This window comes from Rana temporaria, chromosome 4 (assembly GCF_905171775.1).
Source record: "Rana temporaria chromosome 4, aRanTem1.1, whole genome shotgun sequence".
In the NCBI taxonomy this organism is placed as follows: domain Eukaryota; kingdom Metazoa; phylum Chordata; class Amphibia; order Anura; family Ranidae; genus Rana; species Rana temporaria.
Window position 1 is genome coordinate 355904923 of NC_053492.1, and position 23640 is coordinate 355928562.

Genomic DNA, 23640 nt, shown 5'->3' on the forward strand with positions numbered 1-23640 from the left:
AGCAAACAATTCTTTTTTTGTTATTCCAAACAAAACAGGCAAACAGAAAAACATATTTTGTTAAAGAAAATGTAAAAAGTCCATACTGTGGTTCAAATTATAAAACAAGTTATGTCGCACCATACCACCATACCACTATACCAGTCCCACTCTGGGATTTTGGGGTTTCCTGTGGGCTTTCAGCAACTGTGGCTTAATGCTAAGCTCAGTTCACTCTGCTCACAAGCAGGTGCCTACTGCTTCATCTTTCTTTTCTTGGCTCTAATACACCTAGATCAACTCCTTTAGGATCAAAGGGGGTAATCCACAAAGAAGCGGCGCAACGTAATTTTTCCTATTTAAGTTACACCGCCGCAAAATTTCTACCTAAGTGCCCGATCCACAAAGCACTTACCTAGAAATTTTGAGCGGTGTAACTTAAATTCGGCCGGCGCAAGGCATTCCTCTTCTCCAGGGGGCAATTCCCATTTAAATGAGGCGCGCTCCCGCGCCGGCCGTACTGCGCATGCTCGTGACGTCATTTTCCTGACGTGCATAGCGCGAAATTACGTTACATCGGGCTTTGTGGATCGCGACGGGACAATAAAGTTGCGTCGGGTAAAAAAAAAGATACAGCGCCAAAAAAAAAATTTAAAATTAAAAAAAATTGCGTCACTAGCAAGAAAGGTCTGTTTTTACAAGGTGTAAACAGTTTACACCTTGTAAAAGCAGCCCTAATTTTGCGTTTGCAAAATAAAACTTACGGAGAAAAAACGAAGCTGAAAAGCTTTGTGGATCTCCGTAAGTCCTAATTTGCATACCCGAGGCGGCATTTCGACGCAAAATGCCCCCAGCGGCGGATGCGGTACTGCATCCTAAGATCCGACAGTGTAATTCAATTACACATGTCGGATCTTCGTCCTAACTATGGGAAACTGATTCTGTGGATCAGTTCCATAGTTAGGACCAGGGATACGACGGAGTAACAGCAGTTACTCCGTCATATCTCTTTTGAGGATTTGGCCCACAGTCCCTGTAATCAGGGTTTGGAGGTTCTTTCTTACCCAAAACATTTTGAACCTCTCAAATTGTGGGCCTCTAACAAGGACTAAGCAAACTAATGATTACTGAAAGCCAGTCCTCTTCCCTCTAGTTTGACAACCCTGGAATACCTCTCCTTGCATGGGTTAGATCCCCTGAGTACTCAACATTACCTTAAAACCGTCCCGCTTAAAAGGACTGTGAAGGATATGTCAGTGTAATTCTCCCTGCTTGGTTAAATTGTGGGTTAGAGGTAAAATGGATTCATGTGTTACAAGCTATTGACATGTTAATGACCCGTCTGTAGCTAGCTCCTTATTTCAAAGGGATGTTAAACCTGTTTACTGTGATTAGAGGTGACTCATGTTATGTATTCTGATTGCTTCATTATGCGGTGCCAGGCTGCCCAGCTAATGTGTTCTGTACACCTTGTAATTAACTTCCCTGATGTCATTATTTAAAGAAAATGTGTCTCAGGTCGGCTTCGAATTGTCTGGCTATATTCTGTATGAGAAACTCCAGAGTGTGTGAAAAGGGGGTGGAGCTCCCATTGTTCCTTGATTAAGGATTTAGCTTGTAAAACTGTATTTATAACCAGCAGCAAGCTGCCAATAAATCAGTCTTGGTTCCAGCATTCAGTCTTGACTCATGTGTGGATGATCCTGTGATGTTCTTGTATGGAGAGGAGGGAATGCTTGACGTGGATGTCATACCGATACCGTCACAATTGGTTGGCAGCAGAGGGATTTTCCCTTCTACTCTCCCTTACACCAGGATTCCAAGCAGACACTGGGAACAGTGAATGGAAGGCTGCTACACCCTGCTTAAAAGAAATACACTGAAAGAACTACTGGAAGTTTGTGGAAGGATTGCTAGCAACAAAACCAAGCGGATCATCATAGCAGAAATAATGGAGCTAGACCAGGAGGACGGGATTGCACAACGCCAGCAGTACAAGAGATGGAGACACCAGTGATTCAGGAAGAGGAATCACCAGCCAACAAGCTAATGAGAGAGAAGCTAGCGTGGTTCGGCCCGAACCCAACGCCGGATGTGGTGCTGAAAGTGATGGACCTGTTAGCGGAGGAGGCTAAACAAATAAGAGACACAGAACTACAGAAGGCTAAACAAATAAGAGACGCAGAGCTACAGAAGGCTAAAGAAATAAGAGACGCAGAACTACAGAAGGATAAACAAATAAGAGACGCAGAACTACAGTTAAAACTGGCAGCAGTCCAACAAGCAGCCGCACATTCTCCAAACAGTGAGTACAGCACAGCAGACGCAAGGAAGATTCCGTTTAGCGCTTTTAAAGCTTTTGATGAAAAGGACTGTGAGATTGATAACTACCTGGCAGATTTTGAGCGACAATGTAATCTGCACCGAATAGCTAGAGGAGAGTGGGTTGCAATATTGTCAGGCAAACTGTCAGGCAAAGTTTCTGATGCTTTCCGGACCGTGCCAGATCAGGATATCCATAGCTACGCCAGGGTTAAAGAAGTGCTCCTAGCTCGTTATGCAGTAACCCCAGAGTCCCACCGACAGAAGTTCAGGGACTCACGCAAAACCACGAAAGACTCTTACGCGGAATGGGCATGCCAGTTGTCCCTGTCGGCCTCTAACTGGGTTAACAGCAGCCAGGCCACCACCGCAGAGGACATTTTGCAACTAATGCTCCTGGAGCAATTTTACAATCACATCCAGACGGATGTCAAAGATTGGGTGAGAGATCGCAGGCCCATGACTCTACCAGAGGCCGCGAAGTTGGCGGATGAATATGCGGATACTCGCAAGACAAACCAGGTCACACCACGGGTACAACCTCCACGACCAACGGCGCCCTCACACCCACCAGCCGCTAGATACCAACCGCCTAACAGACCGATGACATCGAGCCCTCGCTATCCACGCCAGGAGGACAACGAACAACGCTGCTTCCGGTGCAAACAGTTGGGTCACTTCAAGCAGAATTGCCCTCTGAATGACAACACCAGATCAAATTGGTCTCAACCTGGGTACCGCCCACCAGCAGCAGCCCATTGTGTAGACTCGGCTTGGGATCCCCAGGAGCTGGGTCAGGAAGAACCATTGGGCACCCCTTACGAAGCCCTCATGGTACAATCTGTTATTACGGACAACAGGGAACACCATTGTCAGCTGGTCATGGGCGACAGCCGTGAGCCGGAGGGGCCTTGGAGGGGGCTGGGCAGAAAGAGGCACCGCCAGCTACCCTCCAAGAAGAAGAGGTCCTGGAAGTCATATAACCAGCGGACCTGGGAGGAGAAGAAGCGACTGGAGGAGATGGAATCACAGCGGGCGCCCCAGATGCGGGCCGAGATGTTCGCCAAGGGCCCACCGGTTGCCCCTTACACCACCACCCAGTTCCTGATGATGAAGGACCACGTGGAAAGCCTGCAGGACCTGAGCAAGCAGGAGCTGATCCGTGAATACATGGAGCTGGAGGAGTGCATAAGCCGCAAGGAGGAGGAGAACCACCGCCTGAGGTCACAGCAGGCCGACCCCCCCAGGCTCCATGAACTGGAGATGGAGCTGGAGAAGCTCCAAGAGGAGAACCGGCGGCTGCGGAGGGAGCAGGGGGTGGCTGACCTTATGGGGCTCTGATTCCCCCCCCCGGACTCTGAGCACCAGTGCTACAGCATTTCAACAAATATAACTTTTCCTTTTTATGAATCTCCTGTGATTGTCACTTCAGAGCCATAACCTGCCCCCTCCCATAGCGGGACACCTAGATGGCGGCGCACAGACCCATTCGCCGTCTTCACACTGACTTCTGGTGACTCTGCAGATCGCACAAAGACTTGGGGACTGACCGGCGTGTGATCTGACGACCCGGTGGCATACCTGAGTCGGAAGCAGATACCAAGGGAGGTCAGTCACGCCAAACGGAGTTAACCTCGGACTAAAAGCTCTGAACCCGTCAACCCTACTGGACCAGGGAAGGTCCAACCGGGTTTGCCGTAGCAGGGAGAAAAAGGGGGGCCATTGTGAAGGATATGTCAGTGTAATTCTCCCTGCTTGGTTAAATTGTGGGTTAGAGGTAAAATGGATTCATGTGTTACAAGCTATTGACATGTTAATGACCCGTCTGCAGCTAGCTCCTTATTTCAAAGGGATGTTAAACCTGTTTACTGTGATTAGAGGTGACTCATGTTATGTATTCTGATTGCTTCATTATGCGGTGCCAGGCTGCCCAGCTAATGTGTTCTGTACACCTTAATTAACCGTAATTAACTTCCCTGATGTCATTATTTAAAGAAAATGTGTCTCAGGTCGGTTTCGAATTGTCTGGCTATATTCTGTATGAGAAACTCCAGAGTGTGTGAAAAGGGGGTGGAGCTCCCATTGTTCCTTGATTAAGGATTTAGCTTGTAAAACTGTATTTATAACCAGCAGCAAGCTGCCAATAAATCAGTCTTGGTTCCAGCATTCAGTCTTGACTCATGTGTGGATGATCCTGTGATGTTCTTGTATGGAGAGGAGGGAATGCTTGACGGGGATGTCATACCGATACCGTCACAAGGACCATAACCCAAATAGTGGGGAAATATACCTGCCGTTCAGGGCCCAACCCGGGTGTTTTGTAAAGTACATAGGGCAGCTCAGTGGCCTAAGTGGTTAGTACCTCTGCCTAGCAACACTAGGGTCATTGGTTTAAATCCCAACTGTGGCACTACCTGCCTGAGTTTGCATGTTCTCCCTGTGCCTGCATGGGTTTCCTCTGGGTACTCTAGTTTCCTCCCACACTCCAAAGACATGGGACCTTAGACTGTAAGCTCCTTGAGGGCAGGGACTAATGTGAATGTACAGTATGTGTAAAGTGCTGAGTACATTTTCGGTGCTCTCTAAGTACCTGTAATGATAATATTGCCCTGATTTCTAGTGTATTGCCTGAAAATTACCCAAACTGAATGTTGCCCATGATTCCAAAATTGCCACTGTGTTACTAACACACTGCCAAAATTGCCATTATGGTGTTGTATATTGACACTATTGCCCATGTGTTAACAATACATTGGCACAAATGCCAGGGTGCTGCTCATATATTTGTTTTGCCTGTGTATTGCCACATATTCTAAAGTCTTAGGCCGCGTTCACGCGGTCGATCCATCCGATGAGAATGGTCCGACGGATCGGTTTACCGCTGAAGCAGACTGATGGTCTGATGTGCGTACACACCATCAGTTCAAAAACCGATCGGGTCAGAACGCAGTGACATAAAACACATGACGTGCTGAAAAAAACGAAGTTCAATGCTTCCAAGCTTGCGTCGACTTGATTCTGAGCATGCGTGGGTTTTGAACCGATGCTTTTGTGTACTAACCATCGTTTTTGACCTATCGGTCAGCCGTCCATCGGTTCGATTTTAAAGCAAGTTCTAAAACTTTGGTCTGAAGGACAAAAGTCCGATGGGCCGTACACACGGTCGTTTTGGACCGATGAAACTGAACTTCAGTCCGTTTTCATCAGTTTGGACTGGTCGTGTGTACGCGGCCTCAGAGCACTGGCGCAAACTGAGTGTGACCAAGTCAATGCTGTTTGTTTTGGGCTGCCATATTATTACAAATGAACCCGCAGACAAGACCTGCCACTATCAAACCACATCCCCCAAAAAAATGTAAAATTCTGGCAATACCCTAATGCCGCGTACACACGATCGGTCAAACCGATAAACGGTCTGATGGACCGTTTTCATCGGACCAAACCGATCGTGTGTAGGCCCCATCGGTTATTTATCCATCGGTTAAAAAAATTCAATCTTGTTTTAAATTTAACCGATGGATACCTAACCGATAGAAAAAAAACAATGGTTTGTAGGCACGTCCATTGGTTAAAAATCCACGCATGCTCAGAATCAAGTCGACGCATGCTTGGAAGCATTGAACTTCATTTTTTTCAGCACGTCGTTGTGTTTTACGTCACCGCGTTCTAACACGATCGTTTTTTTAACCAATGGTGTGTAGGCACGACTGATCATCAGTCAGCTTCATCGGTTAACCGATGGAAAAATCCATCAGACCGTTTTCATCAGATGGACCGATCGTGTGTACAGGGCATTAGTTCGTCTTGGTGCTTGGAGATTTGTCTCTCTCACATTTCAGGGTTTCAAAAGTTCCAAAAACAAAATTTTAATGCATATCAGCATTTGCTAAGCCTGCCAGTAAAAGGGGGTCATTAAATATTGCTTCAGTCGTCATTAGCCTGTGATTCTAATCTCTATTTCTCTTCATGAAATGAATTGGGGGCCCCAAGCAAATATCTCTACTTATTCATTGCTATAGTATATTAATTCAGAAGGATTTTGCCATGCCATTACCAAAGCAGAATATATAACTCAGATTGGTTCTAGCAAGCCATTATCAGAGCAGAAAAGTAGTTGCTGTGTATTGTGAAGTTACAATGTGGAGATGTGAATATTATATTTCTATCGCCTGGTTTATATTCAGCTATATTGCTCAGGAATCTACATCATAGTATACAAAAGGCCTTAGATAATACAGTATACTCAATTTCAAATTTGCGGAATATTATGAAACTTGAAGAAGCTGGACCCAGGGAATTTCTAGACTGCATTTTTTTGAAGAGGTGCGTGCGTTTTATCAAAAGTATATTATATAGAATATATAATTACACACTTCTTTCTCTATTCAATGCATTATTAAAATTGGATATATTTTGTAAACTGCAGAAATGTTCACATTGCATTGCCTGGAAAAGTTTTTATAAATGCCTCCATTATGTTTTCACATTCCCTAAACAACCGTGCTTAAATATATCTTCATTACTTAGGTTTATGGAATCCAATTTATACAGAACAGACAGAATACAGAATGGTTTCTGGGGAGTTAGAATCCAATCTTAACAACATGATGTGGAAACAAACTGATACTGTAGGACAAAGCTTCTGTTCCACTGGGCTTTGTGTTCTACTTAATTACAGAAAAAAGAAAACCTACATACATTTTGTGTACCATGACACTTTGTTCTAGGCTAGGAAAATGCACCTTAGTAGATACTTAGGCCCGGATTCACAAAGCACTTACGCCGACGTAAAACAAGATACGCCGACGTAAGTGCAAATGTGCGCCGTCATATCTGTGCGCCGGACCCACAAACTAAGATGCGCCTAAAAACAGGCTTCATCCCGCCGACGTAACTTGCCTACGCCGGCGTAGGGTGGGCGCACATTTAGGCTGGACGCATGGTGGCGCTCCCATTGATTAGCCATTCAAATATGCAAATGAGTGAAATACGGCGATTCACAAACATACGTGCGCCCGACGCAGTGCGTGTAAGTTGTACGTCCGGCGTAAAGTTATTCCCCATAAAGGAGGTGTAACCCAGCAGCAGACATGCACAGGTCTGCACCAGGGAACACAAGCCGGCGTATTTTACGTAGGTTACATTCACGACGTACGCAGTGATCCGGCGTAGTTTAGGCAGTTGTTCCAACGTGGTTGTGAGCATGCGCAGGGGGATGCGCCCACGTCTCGACGCATGCGCAGTTCGTGATACGTATCTGTCTGGCGCTCGGCCCATCATTTGCATGGGGTCACGCCTCATTTGCATGGCTTACGCCCACTTCCACCTACGCCGGCGTATGCCTTCGAAACCCAGTGCGGCGTTGAGAGCACTGGCTTGGTGAATTCCATGCTTGCCTCTCTGCGCTGCGTCGGCGTAGCGTACATTGTTTGCGTTACGGCAGCGTAATGTGCGCCCGCTCTCTGTGAATCTGGGCCTTAGTATTTTTCTGCTTTTCTTTTAAATTGTTCTGATATTTCTCGACTATTGAGCTACTTTGATTTAAAGGGATAGTTTGGATTACCCTTGATGAGTCGATGTCTGCTACAAATGATAGTTAATAAGCCCTTCCAGAACTGCTGCACCATCCTGTGTGACCAGTCTCCCCCCAACATGCAATTCCAACACACACACTGTACCTAAGATTGTTCATGCATAAGGAGATTTTTTTTGTTGCATCCTCATTTATAATTAGATGTAAGACCTGATCCACTTGCATGGGGACAGTGGAGCTGTGATATGAAGGGGAACTGAGGACAAGTGGTTAAAAGGGGAACTGTGATTTAAAGGGGGATTGTTGACACTGATGTAAAGGGGAATCCTGTGCTGTAAAAGGGGTTGTGATGTGAAGAGGGGCTAAGGACTGACTCCAAAAAAATTAGCTGCCATGAAACCAATTCCTGGTGCCAAACAGGTTGGGGACCGCTGCGTTAAAGTATATGTAAAGGCTAACTGAATGCCATTTAGTTAAAATGTTGGCACCCTATATATGGAATCCTTGACATGGTAATTTGAAAGTATTACATATTTTTACATTTACAGCTCTTATTAAAATAACATCTGGTAATTCTGCCATTAGTGCCGGTTCACACAGGGGCAACCCGACTTACAGCGCAACTTTGCAAGGCGATTTGGAGGCGACTTCAGCGCGACTTCAGTGTGACTTTGAGCAACTTACAACGCAACTTGAAGTTGCCTCCAGGACAGGTCACAATCACAGAATTATCAGCTCTGTGGGAAGGAGGGTTTTGCCTGGGTAAACTATTTTCTTTTCCTGTAAAGTTGATTCAGTTAAGATAAGGATCCGACTTTGGAGGCAACTTCCATTGTAAATTATGGGTACACGTTGCCTAGAAGTTGCCTTGAAGTAGTACAGGAACCTTTTCTAAAGTCGGAGCAACTTACTGTACATTAAGACAGCTCTCGTTCACTTCAATGAAATTTCTTATGTCCAGCGACTTGGGGCAACTTGAGGTCTGACAAGTCGGATCCCAAGTTGCTGTAGTGTGAACCGGCACTTAAGTTCCTAGTTGTGACTTCCAGTGGAGGCTATAGGTGGCCATGCCAATGCTTACAACATAGGCTCTTTCTGCCACTGTCACCATCAGGAATTTAACCCTAAGCAATGATATGCACCCACCACTGGACAGAGTGCATGTAGACTAGAAGTAGCTGAAAAGAGGCTGGAGGAAATCAGAAGCACTGAAATATATATATATATATATATATATATATATATATATATATATATACATATATCACTAAAACATAGATGTGAAGTGGCATTACTGATATTTTCCTAATTCAGGTGGTCAGTGGTAGACAAATGTTCACAATTTAAAATTTTAATGGACGGCTTGGGCCTGGGTATTTCGTGAAATATCACCCAGGTGCCAACGAATCTCTGAAATGACCTTACAGGATTGTGTAGTGATAACAGTGAAAAAAGATATTGCTTGACAAGCCATAAAGAATCCTTGAGATCTGGCAACTGCAAAACTAGCATGGGGGCAAGGTCATCCCATACTGGAGGCACCAAACTCTCTGCCTGCACCACTCATTTTTTTTTTAGATTAGAAAGAATATGTTTCAACTCTAAAAACAACCAACCAGATGACAAACTGACGGAATTTCAATTTGGAACAAAACAAACTACACATGTCTATTGGGCACTGATGTTACATGAGAAGGCCTGGCTTGCAGTCTCCGCTCTAATTCATCCATGTCTTTATGGACCTTGTGCACTGGTGCGTAGTCATGTTGGAACAGAAAGGGCCAGCCCCAAACTGTTCACTGAAACTAAGCGGCCAAGGCCAAGCCCAACTCCTGAAAAACAACCCCGCACGATAATCACCCCTCCACCAAATGATTTGGACCAGTGCACAAAGCAAGGTCCATAAAGACATGTATGAGGGGTCTGGGGTGGAGAAACTTGGCTGGCCTGCACAGAATCCTGACCTCAACCCATAAGAACATCTTTGGGATGAATTAGAGTGAAGACTGCAAGCCAGGCCTTCTCGTCCAACATAATTTCCTGACCTCACAAATGCGCTTCTGGAAGAATGGCCAAACATTCCCATAGACACACTCCTAAACCTTGTGGACAGCCTACCCAAAAGAGATGAAGCTGTTATAGGTGCAAAGGGTGGGCCAACTCAATATTGACTGGGATGCCATTAAAGTTCATGTTCGTGTAAAAGCAGGCGTCCCAATACTTTTGGTAATATAATGTATTTAGCAAGATAATAATCACACAAGAAAGCTTTGGTAACCTAAAAACACAAAAGCATTACTTTGTTATCTTAGTTAAGGTTGAATCAATAGACCCATAGCAGAAATGTAAGCTTTGCCCTGGCTCTCAAGGGGTATAGAGGTGCGTGAGCAGATTAAGTTAAACATTTACCATCAGCAAGCACATATCGTGGGATTTACTAAAACTGCAGCAGACTGAATCTGGAACAGCTATGCATAGTAACCTCGGCTACTAACTTCAGCTTGCTCAGTTAAGCTTTGGAAATAAACTAGACACTGATTGGATCAGTCTTACTAAATCCCCCTCATAATTTGTGTGCTCCTTACCATCCTCCTCTGCTGGAAGTTCTGTGCTGTCTTGAAGGTCTTCATCCACCCATGGACGTGATTCTTTGTTAATCTTTTCTTTGCCTTTTTTTACTTTCTCATTGCCTCGCTTATTTTGCAGAATGAATACAATTAAAAGACAGATCACAGCAATAAAAACTGGGGATAGAAATGAAAATATAGCCATGGCTTTAATTTCCTCCACACAAATAAATCTCAATTCTCACCTGTTTTGTTTAAAAGGCAAAGTTCAGAGAAAAGGGGAGGTTTCTACTCTGTAATAGGGAAGCTTAGATTTCACAACATCCAGAGTCTACTGGAGTCGTGCCATTGAACTGTTTATGGAACGCTGATTAAAGCTTAAGTGATTTGTGTTGAGTGGGGTTTCTGGAAAGGACATTAAGTCAAACAGAAATTGATTTCGATTTGGAAACAGCCAGAAGGGTTAAAACCTCTGTCAGGTCTTTATTGCCATCTGTGTTCCCATCAAAGAATTTTCCAAAGCTGGAAGATTTTCCTTTAAGTAGTTGTAAACCCCTCTGCAGAGCTCAGTAAGTAGAGTTCTGAGAGCTGATTAGAGGGAAGAGACACATCCTCTTCACACAGCACACAGGAGGCTGGGGATCCTTCCCCTGTCACCATTTTTCTCTTGGTGTCAGGGAAACGTGTCAGAAGTAATTCATGCTAATAGCAGAAGTACAAGGTAGCAGATAGAAATTACACTTAGTGCTCTGGATTGAGGCAAGTATATACTTCCGAGGGATAGGAATTTGTTGGGGCATAATGGGGTGGTGACATTACCCGATGCCAATATAAATCGTTGCACACCACGCACACAGCATTAGAGCGGGAGAGCGAATTGAGTCAACATCGGAAGAAGAACAGAGGGAAAAGAGCGGGCAAGAGCATGCAAAATAGCGGGCAAAAGAGCAGAAGATAGCGGAGGAGACCCGACAGAAGACAACAGATAGAGGGAAAAGAACCGGAGAGGGGAGAAGAACCGACAGAGGTAGAAGACATCAGCGCAGGACACAGAAGAGCCGGAGAGAGGAGAACAGATTGGAAGAGACGCCGGGGCTGCCTGATAAATTACTTTAAAATCATGTGTAATAGTGTTTTATTTTTGACACCATTTTTTTAAGTTAATGGGTAGGGGTAATATATACCCCATACTCATTCACATAGGGTGGGGGGCCGGCATCTGAGGCCACCCTTGTTAAAGGGGCTTCCAGACTCCGATAAGCTCCCCGTCCACAGACCCTGACAACCACGGTCCGGGGTTGTCGGGAAGAGGCCCTTGTCCTCATCAACATGGGGACAAGGTGCTTTGGGGTGAGGGGGCACAGGGCCCCCCCGCCCTAAAGCACCCATCCAGGCATGCGGCCTGGTATGATTCAGGAAGGGGGCGCTCGTCCCCACCCCCTTTCCTGACCTGCCAGGATGTGTGCTCGGATAAGGGTCTGGTATGGATTTTAGGGGAACCAAAAAAACGGCATGGGGGTTCCCCTTAAAATCCATACCAGACCGATGGGCCTGGTATGCTCTTGGAGGGGGAGCCCATGCTGTTTAAAAAAAAATGGCGTGGAGTTCCCCTTCAGGATCATCAGAGCACAAGTCGCATGCCAAAGTCGGATCGCCTATTAACATATCCGACTTTGGCATGCGACTTGTGCTCTGATGATAAGACTTCATTGATATTCAATGGGCTGAAGTAGGATCAAAGTCGAACCAAAGTAGTGGTGCAGGGACTACTTTGAAGTCGGCATGACTTGAAGTTGTGCTAATATGAATGGTTGCCATTGGAAATCATGGGTAACGACTTGTCATGCTACTTTGCAGTCCCATATCGTGGGACAAGTCCTACAAGTGTGAAAGGATAATGGAAATGTGAATGTAGCGCTAGTGATTCTAAAAAGTCTCACTAAGTGAATGTGACCACTGGGTGTACACAGTGACAATAATACAATAACATGAATATATATGAAATAGGTCCACATATGGAAAAAAGAGGTGATAAAGAAATATCCATCAACATAGCATGTGAAGTGACGGTGAAAGTGGATGTGTAACCATAAGGATCATCAAATGGAACTTTCTTTCAAAGGGTAAGAACAGATGGCATACGATTACCGGAACCAATGGATCTACCTGTCAGCGACAGCAGATCATTCAGGCATAGGGAATCCCAACAGCGGATAGGCTCAACTTGTTTGGAGACTCTGGATAGCAGGAAGAACGAACATAGCCACTGGACCGAACAAACCAGGGTTCGATGAATGATGTCCTGGGCTTGTAGACAATACTCAGGCCCTGTACACACGATCGAACAAAACCGATGAAAACGGACTGAAGTTCAGTTTCATCGGTCTAAACCGACCGTGTGTGGGCCCCATTGGTCAGTTATCCTTCGGTCCAAAAATTTAGAACTTGCTTTAAAATTCAACCGATGGACGCCTAACCGATAGGTCAAAACCAATGGTTAGTACGCAAGAGCATCGGTTCCAAACCCGCGCATGCTCAGAATCAAGTCGACGCATGCTTGGAAGCATTGATTTTCATTTTTCTCTGCACATCGTTGTGTTTTACGTCACCGCGTTGGACTCGATCGGTTTTTGAACTGATGGTGTGTAGGCACATCAGACCATCAGTCTGCTTCATCGGTTAACCGATAAAAACGGTCCTTTGGACCGTCCTCATAGGATGGACCGACCGTGTGTATGCGGCCTCAGAGCTCGCAGGGTATCCACCCTGTTTTCAATGTATGTTGAGACAGCTTCAAATAGGAAATGAACAGTTAAAAACACTTTTGTTATATTTCCGGCTGAGTGGACCAGTCCTGGTGAACAGAAAAGGGGGGGAAGAAGAAATGGACCTAGGGAGGTTAAAGAGGGATTCTCAAGAAGCAAAGCAGACCCCCGTCTCTACTCCAGGAATCAAGAAGACAGATGGATATACATCCTTATCTATGTTGATGACATTATAACTTTCAGCTGTGATTCAGTGATTTTTTTCCCCCTAACACAGTCCTATCCAGCTTCTCTTTCATAAGGTGAAGTTGTCTCTTCATATAAAACAAAAAAAGGTGCAAAAACAGGAATGGTGGACTCCTATCACAGGAGTCAAACTCGCCTTGTACCAAAGGGGAAAAGTGTGAAAGGAGCCTAAAGCCCTGTACACACGATCGGATATCTGATGGAATCTAATCCGATGGATTTTTTCGTCGGATATCCGATGAAGCTGACTTTCATCAGTCTTGCCTACACACCATTAGTCAAAAATCTGACCATGACGTAAAATTAAGTTCAATGCTTTCGAGCATGCGTCGACTTGATTATGAGCATGCATGGATTTTTCCTCCGATGGAGTTCCACACAGACGATCAGTTTTTTATCCATACAAAATTTTTAAAACATGTTCTATTTTTTTTCACCGATGGAAAACAAACCCACACACGATCGGTTTGTCCGATGAAAACGGTCCATCAGACAAACTGATGGTGTGCACAGGGCTTTACTCTCTCTCTACTGGTAACAATAACCTCAAGGACAAATACACATAACAGTGATCCCTAGGACAATACAGAGGGTGAGTCTAGCCAATATAGATAAAAGCAGCAATACAAAACTCAGAGGTCTTAACCTTACACTATCAAAACTAGGAAAAAAAATATAAGGATCTTCTGGACATGGAATTGTTTCCAACAACGGCCACCATTAGTGTCAACACAATTTTAAACATTTGAAACCACTGTTTACACTTGTGGTTGGGGGGTTGTTAAAAATAACAAATTTAAAAAGTATGTTACCCCAACATTACATATTCCTGACATGTGTATGTTATGCCATGTACTGTTCAAACCTATCTTATTTTTGCTTCCTTTGTGTGAACCTGGTGATCCTGCCAGTCCCCCTGCTTTGCTGTTTTTAAACTGACCATGTTAGGCATGAGAGCACATCCATCCCAGCATGATCAGTTTTCTGACATTATATTGCCATTTTTAGTTCTATAAACAGGAATGGGCCAAAACCCCTCCTATTTGCTGGACAGTTCTAATGAGCAGGTGCAGAAAAAGTTTGGTTATGGTTATCACCAAATGAGAAACATCCACCTTTTAAAGTAGTTGTAAAGTGTGAAGGATGCTTCAGTTTAAATTCTCCCTGCTTGGTTAATGCTGTGTTAGAAGGTGATTTCAGGTATGACTCACTCTGCTAACAGGCTGTTGAAATGTTAATTGATCTAGTGTGTTGTGTGAAGAAGCCCTGTGGTTACTGTTTACTGTGATTAGAAGGGGCTCAGGTTAATTATTCTGATTGCTTCATTGTGGTAATTATCTCTTCTATATGCGGGGCCAAGCTGTCTAGATAATGTATTCTGTTACACCTAGTAATTAACTCCACTGATGTCATTATCTAAAGAAAATGTGTTTTCAGAGTCGGCTCCGAAATGTCTGCCTATGATCTGTATGGAAGCCCCAGTGTGAGGGGGGCGGAGATTTGTCATTGTAACAGTTTTGGAAATTACATATAAGCTGTGTGTTATACCATTAAACTCTCTCTGGTTCCAGCATTCAGCCTTGGCTCATGTGTGGATGATTCTGTGATGTTCTGTTATGGGAAGAAGGGACTGTTTGACGGGGATATCATACCAATACCGTCACGACTGGTTGGCAGCAGCGGGATTTTCCCTTCTATTCCCCTTTACACCCGGATTCCAAGCAGACACTGGAAGAACTACTGGAAGTTCGTGGAAGGATTGCTAGCAACAAAACCAAGCGGGTCATCATAGCAGAATTAATGGAGCTAGACCAGGAGGACGGGATTGCAGCAACGCCAGCAGTACAAGAGATGGAGACACCAGTGATTCAGGAGGAGGAATCACCAGCCAACAAAGTAATGAGAGAGAAGCTAGCATGGTTTGGTCCGAACCCAACGGCGGATGTGGTGCTGAGAGTGATGGAGCTACAGAGGCTAAAAAAATAAGAGACGCAGAACTACAGTTAATACTGGCAGCAGTCCAACAAGCAGCCGCACATTCTCCGAACAGTGAGTACAGCACAGCAGACACAAGGAAGATTCCATTTATCGCTTTTAAAGCTTTTGATGAAAAAGACTGTGAAATTGATAACTACCTGGCAGATTTTGAGCGACAATGTAACCTGCACCGAATAGCTAGAGGAGAGTGGGTTGCAATATTGTCAGGCAAAGCTTCTGATGCTTTCCGGACCGTGCCAGATCAAGACATCCATACGCCCGGGTTAAAGAAGTGCTCCTGGCTCGTTATGCAGTAACCCCAGATTCCCACCGACAGAAGTTCAGGGACTCACGCAAAACCACAAAAGACTCTTACGCGGAATGGGCATGCCAGTTGTCCCTGTCAGCCTCTAACTGGGTTAACAGCAGCCAGGCCACCACCGAAGAGGACATTTTGCAACTAATGCTCCTGGAGCAATTTTACAATCACATCCAGACGGACGTCAAAGACTGGGTGAGAGATCGCAGGCCCATGACTCTACCAGAGGCCGCTAAGTTGGCGGATGAATATGCGGATACTCGCAAGACGAACCAGGTCACACCACAGGTACAACCTCCACGACCAACGGCGCCCTCACACCCACCAGCCGCTAGATACCAACCTCCTAACAGACCGATGACATCTAGCCCTCGCTATCCACGCCAGGAGGACAACGAACAATGCTGCTTCCGGTGCAAACAGCTGGGTCACTTCAAGCAGAATTGCCCCATGAGCGACAACACCAGGTCAAATTGGTCTAAACCTGGGTACCGCCCACCAGCAGCAGCCCATTGTGTAGACTCGGCTTGGGATCTCCAGGAGCTGGGTCAGGAAGAACCATTGGGCACCCCTTACGAAGCCCTCATGGTACAATCTGTTATTACGGACAACAGGGAACACCATTGTCAGCTGGTCATGGGCGACAGCCATGAGCCGGAGGGGCCCTGGAGGGAGCTGGGCAGAAAGAGGCACCGCCAGCTACCCCCCAAGAAGAAGAGGTCCTGGAAGCCGTATAACAAGCTGACCTGGGAGGAGAAGAAGCGACTGGAGGAGAGGGAGTCGCAGCGGGCGTCCCAGATGTGGGCCGAGATGTTCGCCAAGGGCCCACCGGTGGCCCCTTACACCACCACCCAGTTCCTGATGATGAAGGATGACGTGGAGAGCCTGCAGGACATGAGCAAGCAGGAGCTGATCCGTGAGTACATGGAGCTGGAGGAGTGCATAAGTCGCATGGAGGAGGAGAACAATCACCTGAGGTCACAGCAGGCTGACCCCCCCAGGCTCCATGAACTGGAGAGGGAGCTGGAGAAGCTCAAAGAGGAGAACCGGCAGCTGCGGAGGGAGAAAGGGGTGGCTGACCCTATGGGGCACTGATTCCCCCCGAACTCTGAGCACCAGTGCTACAGCATTTCAACAAATATAACTTTTTCTTTTTTTTTTTATGAATCTCCTGTGATTGTCACTTCAGAGCCATAGCGGGACACCTAGACGACGGCGCATAGACCCATTCGCCGTCTTCACACTGACTTCTGGTGACTCTGCAGATCGCACAAAGACTTGGGGACTGACCGGCGTGTGATCTGACGACCCAGTGGCATACCTGAGTCTGAAGCAGTTGCCAAGGGAGGTCAGTCACGCCAAACGGAGTTAACCTCGGACTAAAAGCTCTGAACCCGTCAACCCTACTGGACCAGGGAAGGTCCAACCGGGTTGCCGGAGCAGGGAGAAAAAGGGGGGCCATTGTGAAGGATGCTTCAGTTTAAATTCTCCCTGCTTGGTTAATGCTGTGTTAGAAGGTGATTTCAGGTGTGACTCACTCTGCTAACAGGCTGTTGAAATGTTAATTGATCTAGTGTGTTGTGTGAAGAAGCCCTGTGGTTACTGTTTACTGTGATTAGAAGGGGCTCAGGTTAATTATTCTGATTGCTTCATTGTGGTAATTATCTCTTCTATATGCGGGGCCAAGCTGTCTAGATAATGTATTCTGTTACACCTAGTAATTAACTCCACTGATGTCATTATCTAAAGAAAATGTGTTTTCAGAATCGGCTCCGAAATGTCTGCCTATGATCTGTATGGAAGCCCCAGTGTGAGGGGGGCGGAGATTTGTCATTGTAACAGTTTTGGAAATTACATATAAGCTGTGTGTTATACCATTAAACTCTCTCTGGTTCCAGCATTCAGCCTTGGCTCATGTGTGGATGATTCTGTGATGTTCTGTTATGGGAAGAAGGGACTGTTTGACTGGGATATCATACCAATACCGTCACATAAAGGCAGAAGGTTTTTTATCTTAGTGCTAGTTCACACCAGACGCAGTTCTTTTGAGGTTCCGTTCGCTTTTTTTTTTCTGCACTAAAAATGCATGCAGTGTTTTCCATGTATTCCAATGGCTCTAGTTGACACCAGTGCAGTCAGTTACGGGCAGTTTGTGATTACGAGGTATGTGCTGTCAGAATTTTTTTTGAGGGTGAACCTCCACTTTAAGATAAAAAGCCTTCTGTGGAAAGGAGCCCCCTCAGCCCTCCCCTAATACTTACCTGACCTATGTCCACGAGTCCCTTGGCCATCCAGGACTTTCCCTCCTGATTGACTGAGACACAGAAGTGGCGCCATTGGTTCACGTGGCTGTCAATCAAAGTCAGTTAGCCAATCAGGAGAGAGAGTGGGTGGTCCAAATGACAGCTCCATGTCTGAATAGACACACGGAGCTGCAGCTTGGCTGGGGTGCCTCCATATAAATCTGCTTGTTATGGGGGCACTCAACAGGAGGGAGGGGCCAGGAACAGCGAAGAGGGGTCTGAAAAGAGGAGGATCTGGCTGCTCTGTGCAAATCCACTGCACAGAGGAGGTAAGTATATATTTTTTAAATTATTTTAATAGAGACTGTGTGCATTAAATCAATGTTTTTATTTTTGGGGGGGGGGGTTCCCCGGAGGTACAATTTCAGTGTCCACTCCGACTGTTAGCAACGTGTCATAATCTAGGGCAGACTGAAATGCACAGCGACCCTACCAATCATCGCTTTACAGTTAACTGTGAATAATGGGCCTAGAATTATTGCTCTGACTTTATCATGCACATAAATATGTAACATGTAGCGCAAGCAATGTTTTCGTTTGCACATATTTGTTTACATTATTATTATTATACAGAATTTATATAGCACCAACAGTTTGCACAGCGCTTTACAATGTGAGGGTAGACAGTACAGTTACAATACAATTCAATACAGGAGGAATCAGAGGACCCTGTTCGTTAGAGCTTACAATCTAAAAGGGATAAGAAATAAGTTGAAGTGATACAAAAGGTATATTATTATAATAACTGTGGGGGATCAGCTGATGAGGAAAAAATAAAGGTACAGTTGTTAGATGGAGCTGGGATCAGCTTTTCTGAAGAGAAACATTTTCAGGGATCGCATAACAGTGGATAGAATAGGAGATAGATAAATTGGGGTAGGAAATTCCATAGGATAAGAGACCAGTGCCCTCATAGCAAGCGGCTTGCTATTGGGGGGCACTGATCAAGGGGGATGAGCCAGGGGCGCTGGGGGGGAACCAAGAAGAAGAGAATCGGGGCTGTTCTGTGCAAATTACACAGAGCAGGCAAGTATGACATGTTTGCTATTTAAAAAAAAAAAAAAACTTTACTATCACTTTAAAGCATGTCTAATGCCGCATACAGACGATCGTTTTTTGTGATGAAAAAAAATGACGTTTTTGAAAACGTCATTTAAAATGATAGTGTGTGGGGAAAATGTCGTTTTATGTCTTCAGAAAAACGACCAAAAAAAAATTCGAACATGCTCGAATTTTTTGTGTCGTTTTTCAAAATGTCATTTTTTGTGTCAATGAAAATGATAGTGTGTGGGCAAAACGACGTTTTTAAACCCGCACATGCCCAGAAGCAAGTTTTGAGACGGGAGGTAAAACTACCATTCATAATGGAGTAAGCACATTCATCACGCTGTAACAGACAAAAAAGCACGAATCATCTTTTACTAACAAGTAACCAGCTAAAAGCAGCCTCAAGGCGAATAGAACTTCCCCTTTAGAGTGCCGTCACTTTGTTCATCATTTTTCAAAATGATGGTGTGTATGCTACATCGTTTTTGAAAATGAAGTTTCAAAAATGTCGTTTTTTTTTCATCACTTCAAACGTCATTTTTTTTTCAACACAAAAAACGACCGTCTGTATGCGGCATTAGCCTCAAAGAAACTATTTAATATATTGCAATTTATTGGTCATTAGATGTGGTGCCTCACGAGAAATCCTGCAAATAACTAACCTCCTGTCTCTGGGTGGCTATGCTTTCTACAGTTTTTGTACCTATGGAACTAGCCTCAGTTGCCACACAGGCTGGGCTTTAAACATGTCTGCCTTTGTTCATCTCCCATTATGAGGGGAATGTTGGAACTAGAAGTTTACAGAAGAAAGATAAGGTTGTTTAATGAGAACATTGAATTTCTTGCAGAATCAGAAGGCATCTTCTGTACTTGCTGAAATGTTTCTTAGCCTGAAAAAAAAGAAAACTAATGTAGCCATTACATTTAAGGACTGGTAAGCAGCAATACATTATATTTGTTAGACCATAATGTAAGCAGTGTGGATACAAATAGGGCAAAACTTAACTGGCTTTATCATCCCTTAAATATCAAAGATAACCTGTAAGCATGTTTTGGATGGGATTTTCAAGGTACAGAATTGTCAAAAACAGTAAAACTGTTAAAATAGCTAATTTTATTTACAATTTTATTAAAAACAATGAAAGATTGGTATAGATGTAAATTGTCCCTCTCCACAACATGGGACCAACTATAGAGATATACAGATGGTGGTGTCTAAAAACAATGATACAAACGGCCAACAGGGGGAACCAAAGCTGTACTGATGAATGTGATTAAATGTTTAAGCTTGCAGACCTTAGGGGCATGTGGATGGTCCAAAAAACAAGGATGACAAGACAAGCAGCTGGCCAAACATAATTTATTCTCCACGTGCATTTGTTTTTGACCATCTACATGCCCCTAAGGTCTGCTAGCTTAAACATTTAATCATAAGGTATTCATCCATGCAACTTTTGGCTTTCCCTGTTGACTGTTAGTATCATTGTTTTTCGACTCCATCCTCTGTATACCTAGATTTATAATGGGTCCTGGACTCATCGACGGAGGCCTGTGTTGTGGAGAAGGCCAATTGACCCCCCCCCCCAACTATCCATTGTTCCATCTGATGTATAGTGCGTGGGCCAGGTCGTGATTTTGAGTGATTTATACCATCTTGTTTGCTCTTAGGCCTCGTACACACGACCGGTTTCCTCGGCAGAATCAATCAAGAAACTTGGTGGGAGAGCTTTTTTGCCGAGGAAACCGGTTGTGTGTATGTTTTTCATCGAGGAAACTGTCGAGGAACTCGACGAGCAAAAAAGAGAGCAAGTTCTTTTTTTCCTCGACGGGAGTCTCAATTTGCTCGTCGTGTTCCTCGTCGGGCTGGTTTTCAACGAGAAACTCGAGCGTGTGTATGCTAAGAAACCTGCGCTTGCTCAGAATAAAGTATGAGACGGGAGTAAAAGTAGCATTTGTAATGGAGATAACATATTTTTCAAGCTGTAACAGACTGAAAAGTGCAAATCGTCTCTTAACAAACTTTTACTTAACACGCAAACACATGAGATTAGCAAAACCAGCCCCAAGAGTTGTGCAAGTGGAATCGAACTTCCCCTGACGTTGTATGTGTTGTATGTCACTGCGTTTGAGAACGAGGAGATTTTGTCTTGACAGTGTGTACGCAAAGCAATCTTGTCGAGTTCCTCGACAAGCCTAACAAGGAACTCGACGAGGAAAACGATGTGTCTTTTCCGACGAGTTCCTTGGTCGTGTGTACGAGGTCTTAAAGTTGTGGTTTCTCTCTGTATCACCTTTTACATGTACTTCCTGATAAAGCTATGATTGCGAAACATGTAGAAAACTACATGTAAAGGGATGTTTTTTCTATATCCACGAAATGTATACAGTATCACTATACAAATCTTTCATTGTTTTTAATGATAATTGTAAATTGTAAATAAAATTTGCTATTTTAACAGGTTTTTGACAATTCTGTACCTTGAAAACCCCATCCAAAATATGTTTGCTGATTACATTTTTTTAGAGTTTAGCTATCCTTTAGGTAATTTGGGCCAGATTCACAAATGAGATACAACGGCGTTTCTCCTGATACGCCGTCGTATCTCTGTTTCTATCTATGCGACTGATTCATAGAATCAGTTACGCATAGATATCCCTAAGATCAGACAGGTGTAATTGTTTTACACTGTCGGATCTTAGGATGCAGTACCGCGGCCGCCGCTGGGGATATTTTGCGTCGTAAACCAGCGTCAGGTATGCAAATTAGGAGTTACGGCGGATCCACGACGGTTTTTCGCGTTCGCTACGTCGCCGCTAGTCTAGTTTCCCGTCGCAAAGTTAGTCTTTTTTTTGGTGCCCTAACTTTAGTCAGCAAGCGTATTGCTGTCTAAAGTATGGCCATCGTTCCCGCGTCGAAATTCAAAATTTAACGTCGTTTGCGTAAGCCGTCCGGGAATACGGAAGTACGCTACGCGCGTCGCCGTTCAAAAAAATTACGTCACGGCGCACAAAGCGCGGCGGGATTTAGGAAACGGAGCATGCGCAGTAGGTCCGGCGCGGGAGCGCGCCTAATTTAAATGGCACACGCCCATTTCAATTGGCCCGCCTTGCGCCGGAGGCTGCGGGCGTATTTTTCATTGCAAGTGCTTGGTGAATCAGGCACTTGCGATGAAAAATTGCGGCGGTGTAACTTATCTAGGATAAGTTACGCGCCGCGATTCTACGTGAATCTGGCCCTTTGTTCCATATAATAGAAACAATGTAAAATTATGTGTGTTGAAAGTCTGTATTATTATGTAGATTGGATAACATTTGACAGATCCTTTTATGCATCAGTTAAATAAAAACAAATCCCAATGCTGGCTATTATTAATATTACATTGTAACTGGATAATTACCTCCTGGGTCCAGGCATGGAAATTTTTGCTATGGAGGTAGAGGTTTGAACAGAAGATGTCAAATCTTATGATTGCTGCATAGTTGGCAATGCATGAAAAAAAAAAGAAAAAATAAGTACATCTAATCTACAGTACTTGCATCACAATTTAAAGGTTTGTTTTCAATTATACAGCACACTAAGACATAATGGCACTTGTCCTGTATAATGGACACTAGCCAATCAGTGTAAAAGGCTAGAAGGATTAATAGACCTTCTACTAAAATAGTCCATGTTCTATTACTCTGGAAGAGACTTCCAGTGTGTGTTTTTCTTGTACAGTCAAAGCAATTACTGTTATTTCCCCTGAGAATTAAATGATCAAAACAGAAAAGCATTTTGCAAACGTCCAATAAATTATGTTTGGTGCTTCTAAGTGTACTTTGTCCTGTACAAAGCTTTTAATTTCCAGTAGCAATTGACTTTCATCTTTATATAAAACATGGCTGTTACATATGACATTAGTGCCAATACAAACTCAGTGCAGATGACCATCAACCTTCTTACCACCTCAAAAAAAAGTATAAATTCCAAAAATGGGTTATTAATACTTTGAATTTATCTTAAATCATTTAAAATAAGAAGGGCTCGGCATTGCTTTGCAGCATTATGCAGTTGTACCATAACAGACATCTTTTCGCGTACACATGGTCAGTCCATCCGATGAGAATGGTCCGACGGACGGTTTTCATCGGTTCACCGATGAAGCAGACTGATGGTCTGATGTGCGTACACACCATTGTTTCAAAAACCGATCGGGTCAGAACGCGGTGACGTAAAACACACGACGTGCTGAAAAAAACGAAGTTCAATGCTTCCAAGCATGCGTCGATTTGATTCTAAGCATGCGCGGGTTTTAAACCGATGCTTTTGTGTACTAACCATCGGTTTTGACCTATCGGTCAGCCGTCCATCGGTTCGATTTTAAAACAAGTTCTCTTTTTTTGGACCGAAGGACAACAGACCGATGGGGCGTATACACGGTCGGTTTGGACCGATGAAACTGAACTTCAGTCCGTTTTCATCAGTTTGGACCGATGGTGTGTACGCGGCCTTACACATGTAATATTAAGCGGAGTTCCAACCCCAATTAGCATTTTTTAAATGTATGTCCTTTCATCCTGCGTTTTTATAATATAAATCCGA

The 23640-nt window shown here is 44.4% G+C and overlaps 1 protein-coding gene across 1 annotated transcript in view; it reads right to left on the reverse strand.

Moving 5' to 3' along the window:
* Positions 1–10840, reverse strand: part of IYD (iodotyrosine deiodinase) — a 46879-nt gene extending 36039 nt beyond the window's left edge. The window contains exon 1 of the mRNA XM_040350858.1: positions 10420–10840. Coding sequence (XP_040206792.1) covers positions 10420–10606 — 187 coding nt within the window. The 5' untranslated portion in view covers positions 10607–10840. The remainder of the gene's footprint in view (positions 1–10419) is intronic.
* Between the last annotated feature and the right edge of the window lie 12800 nt (positions 10841–23640).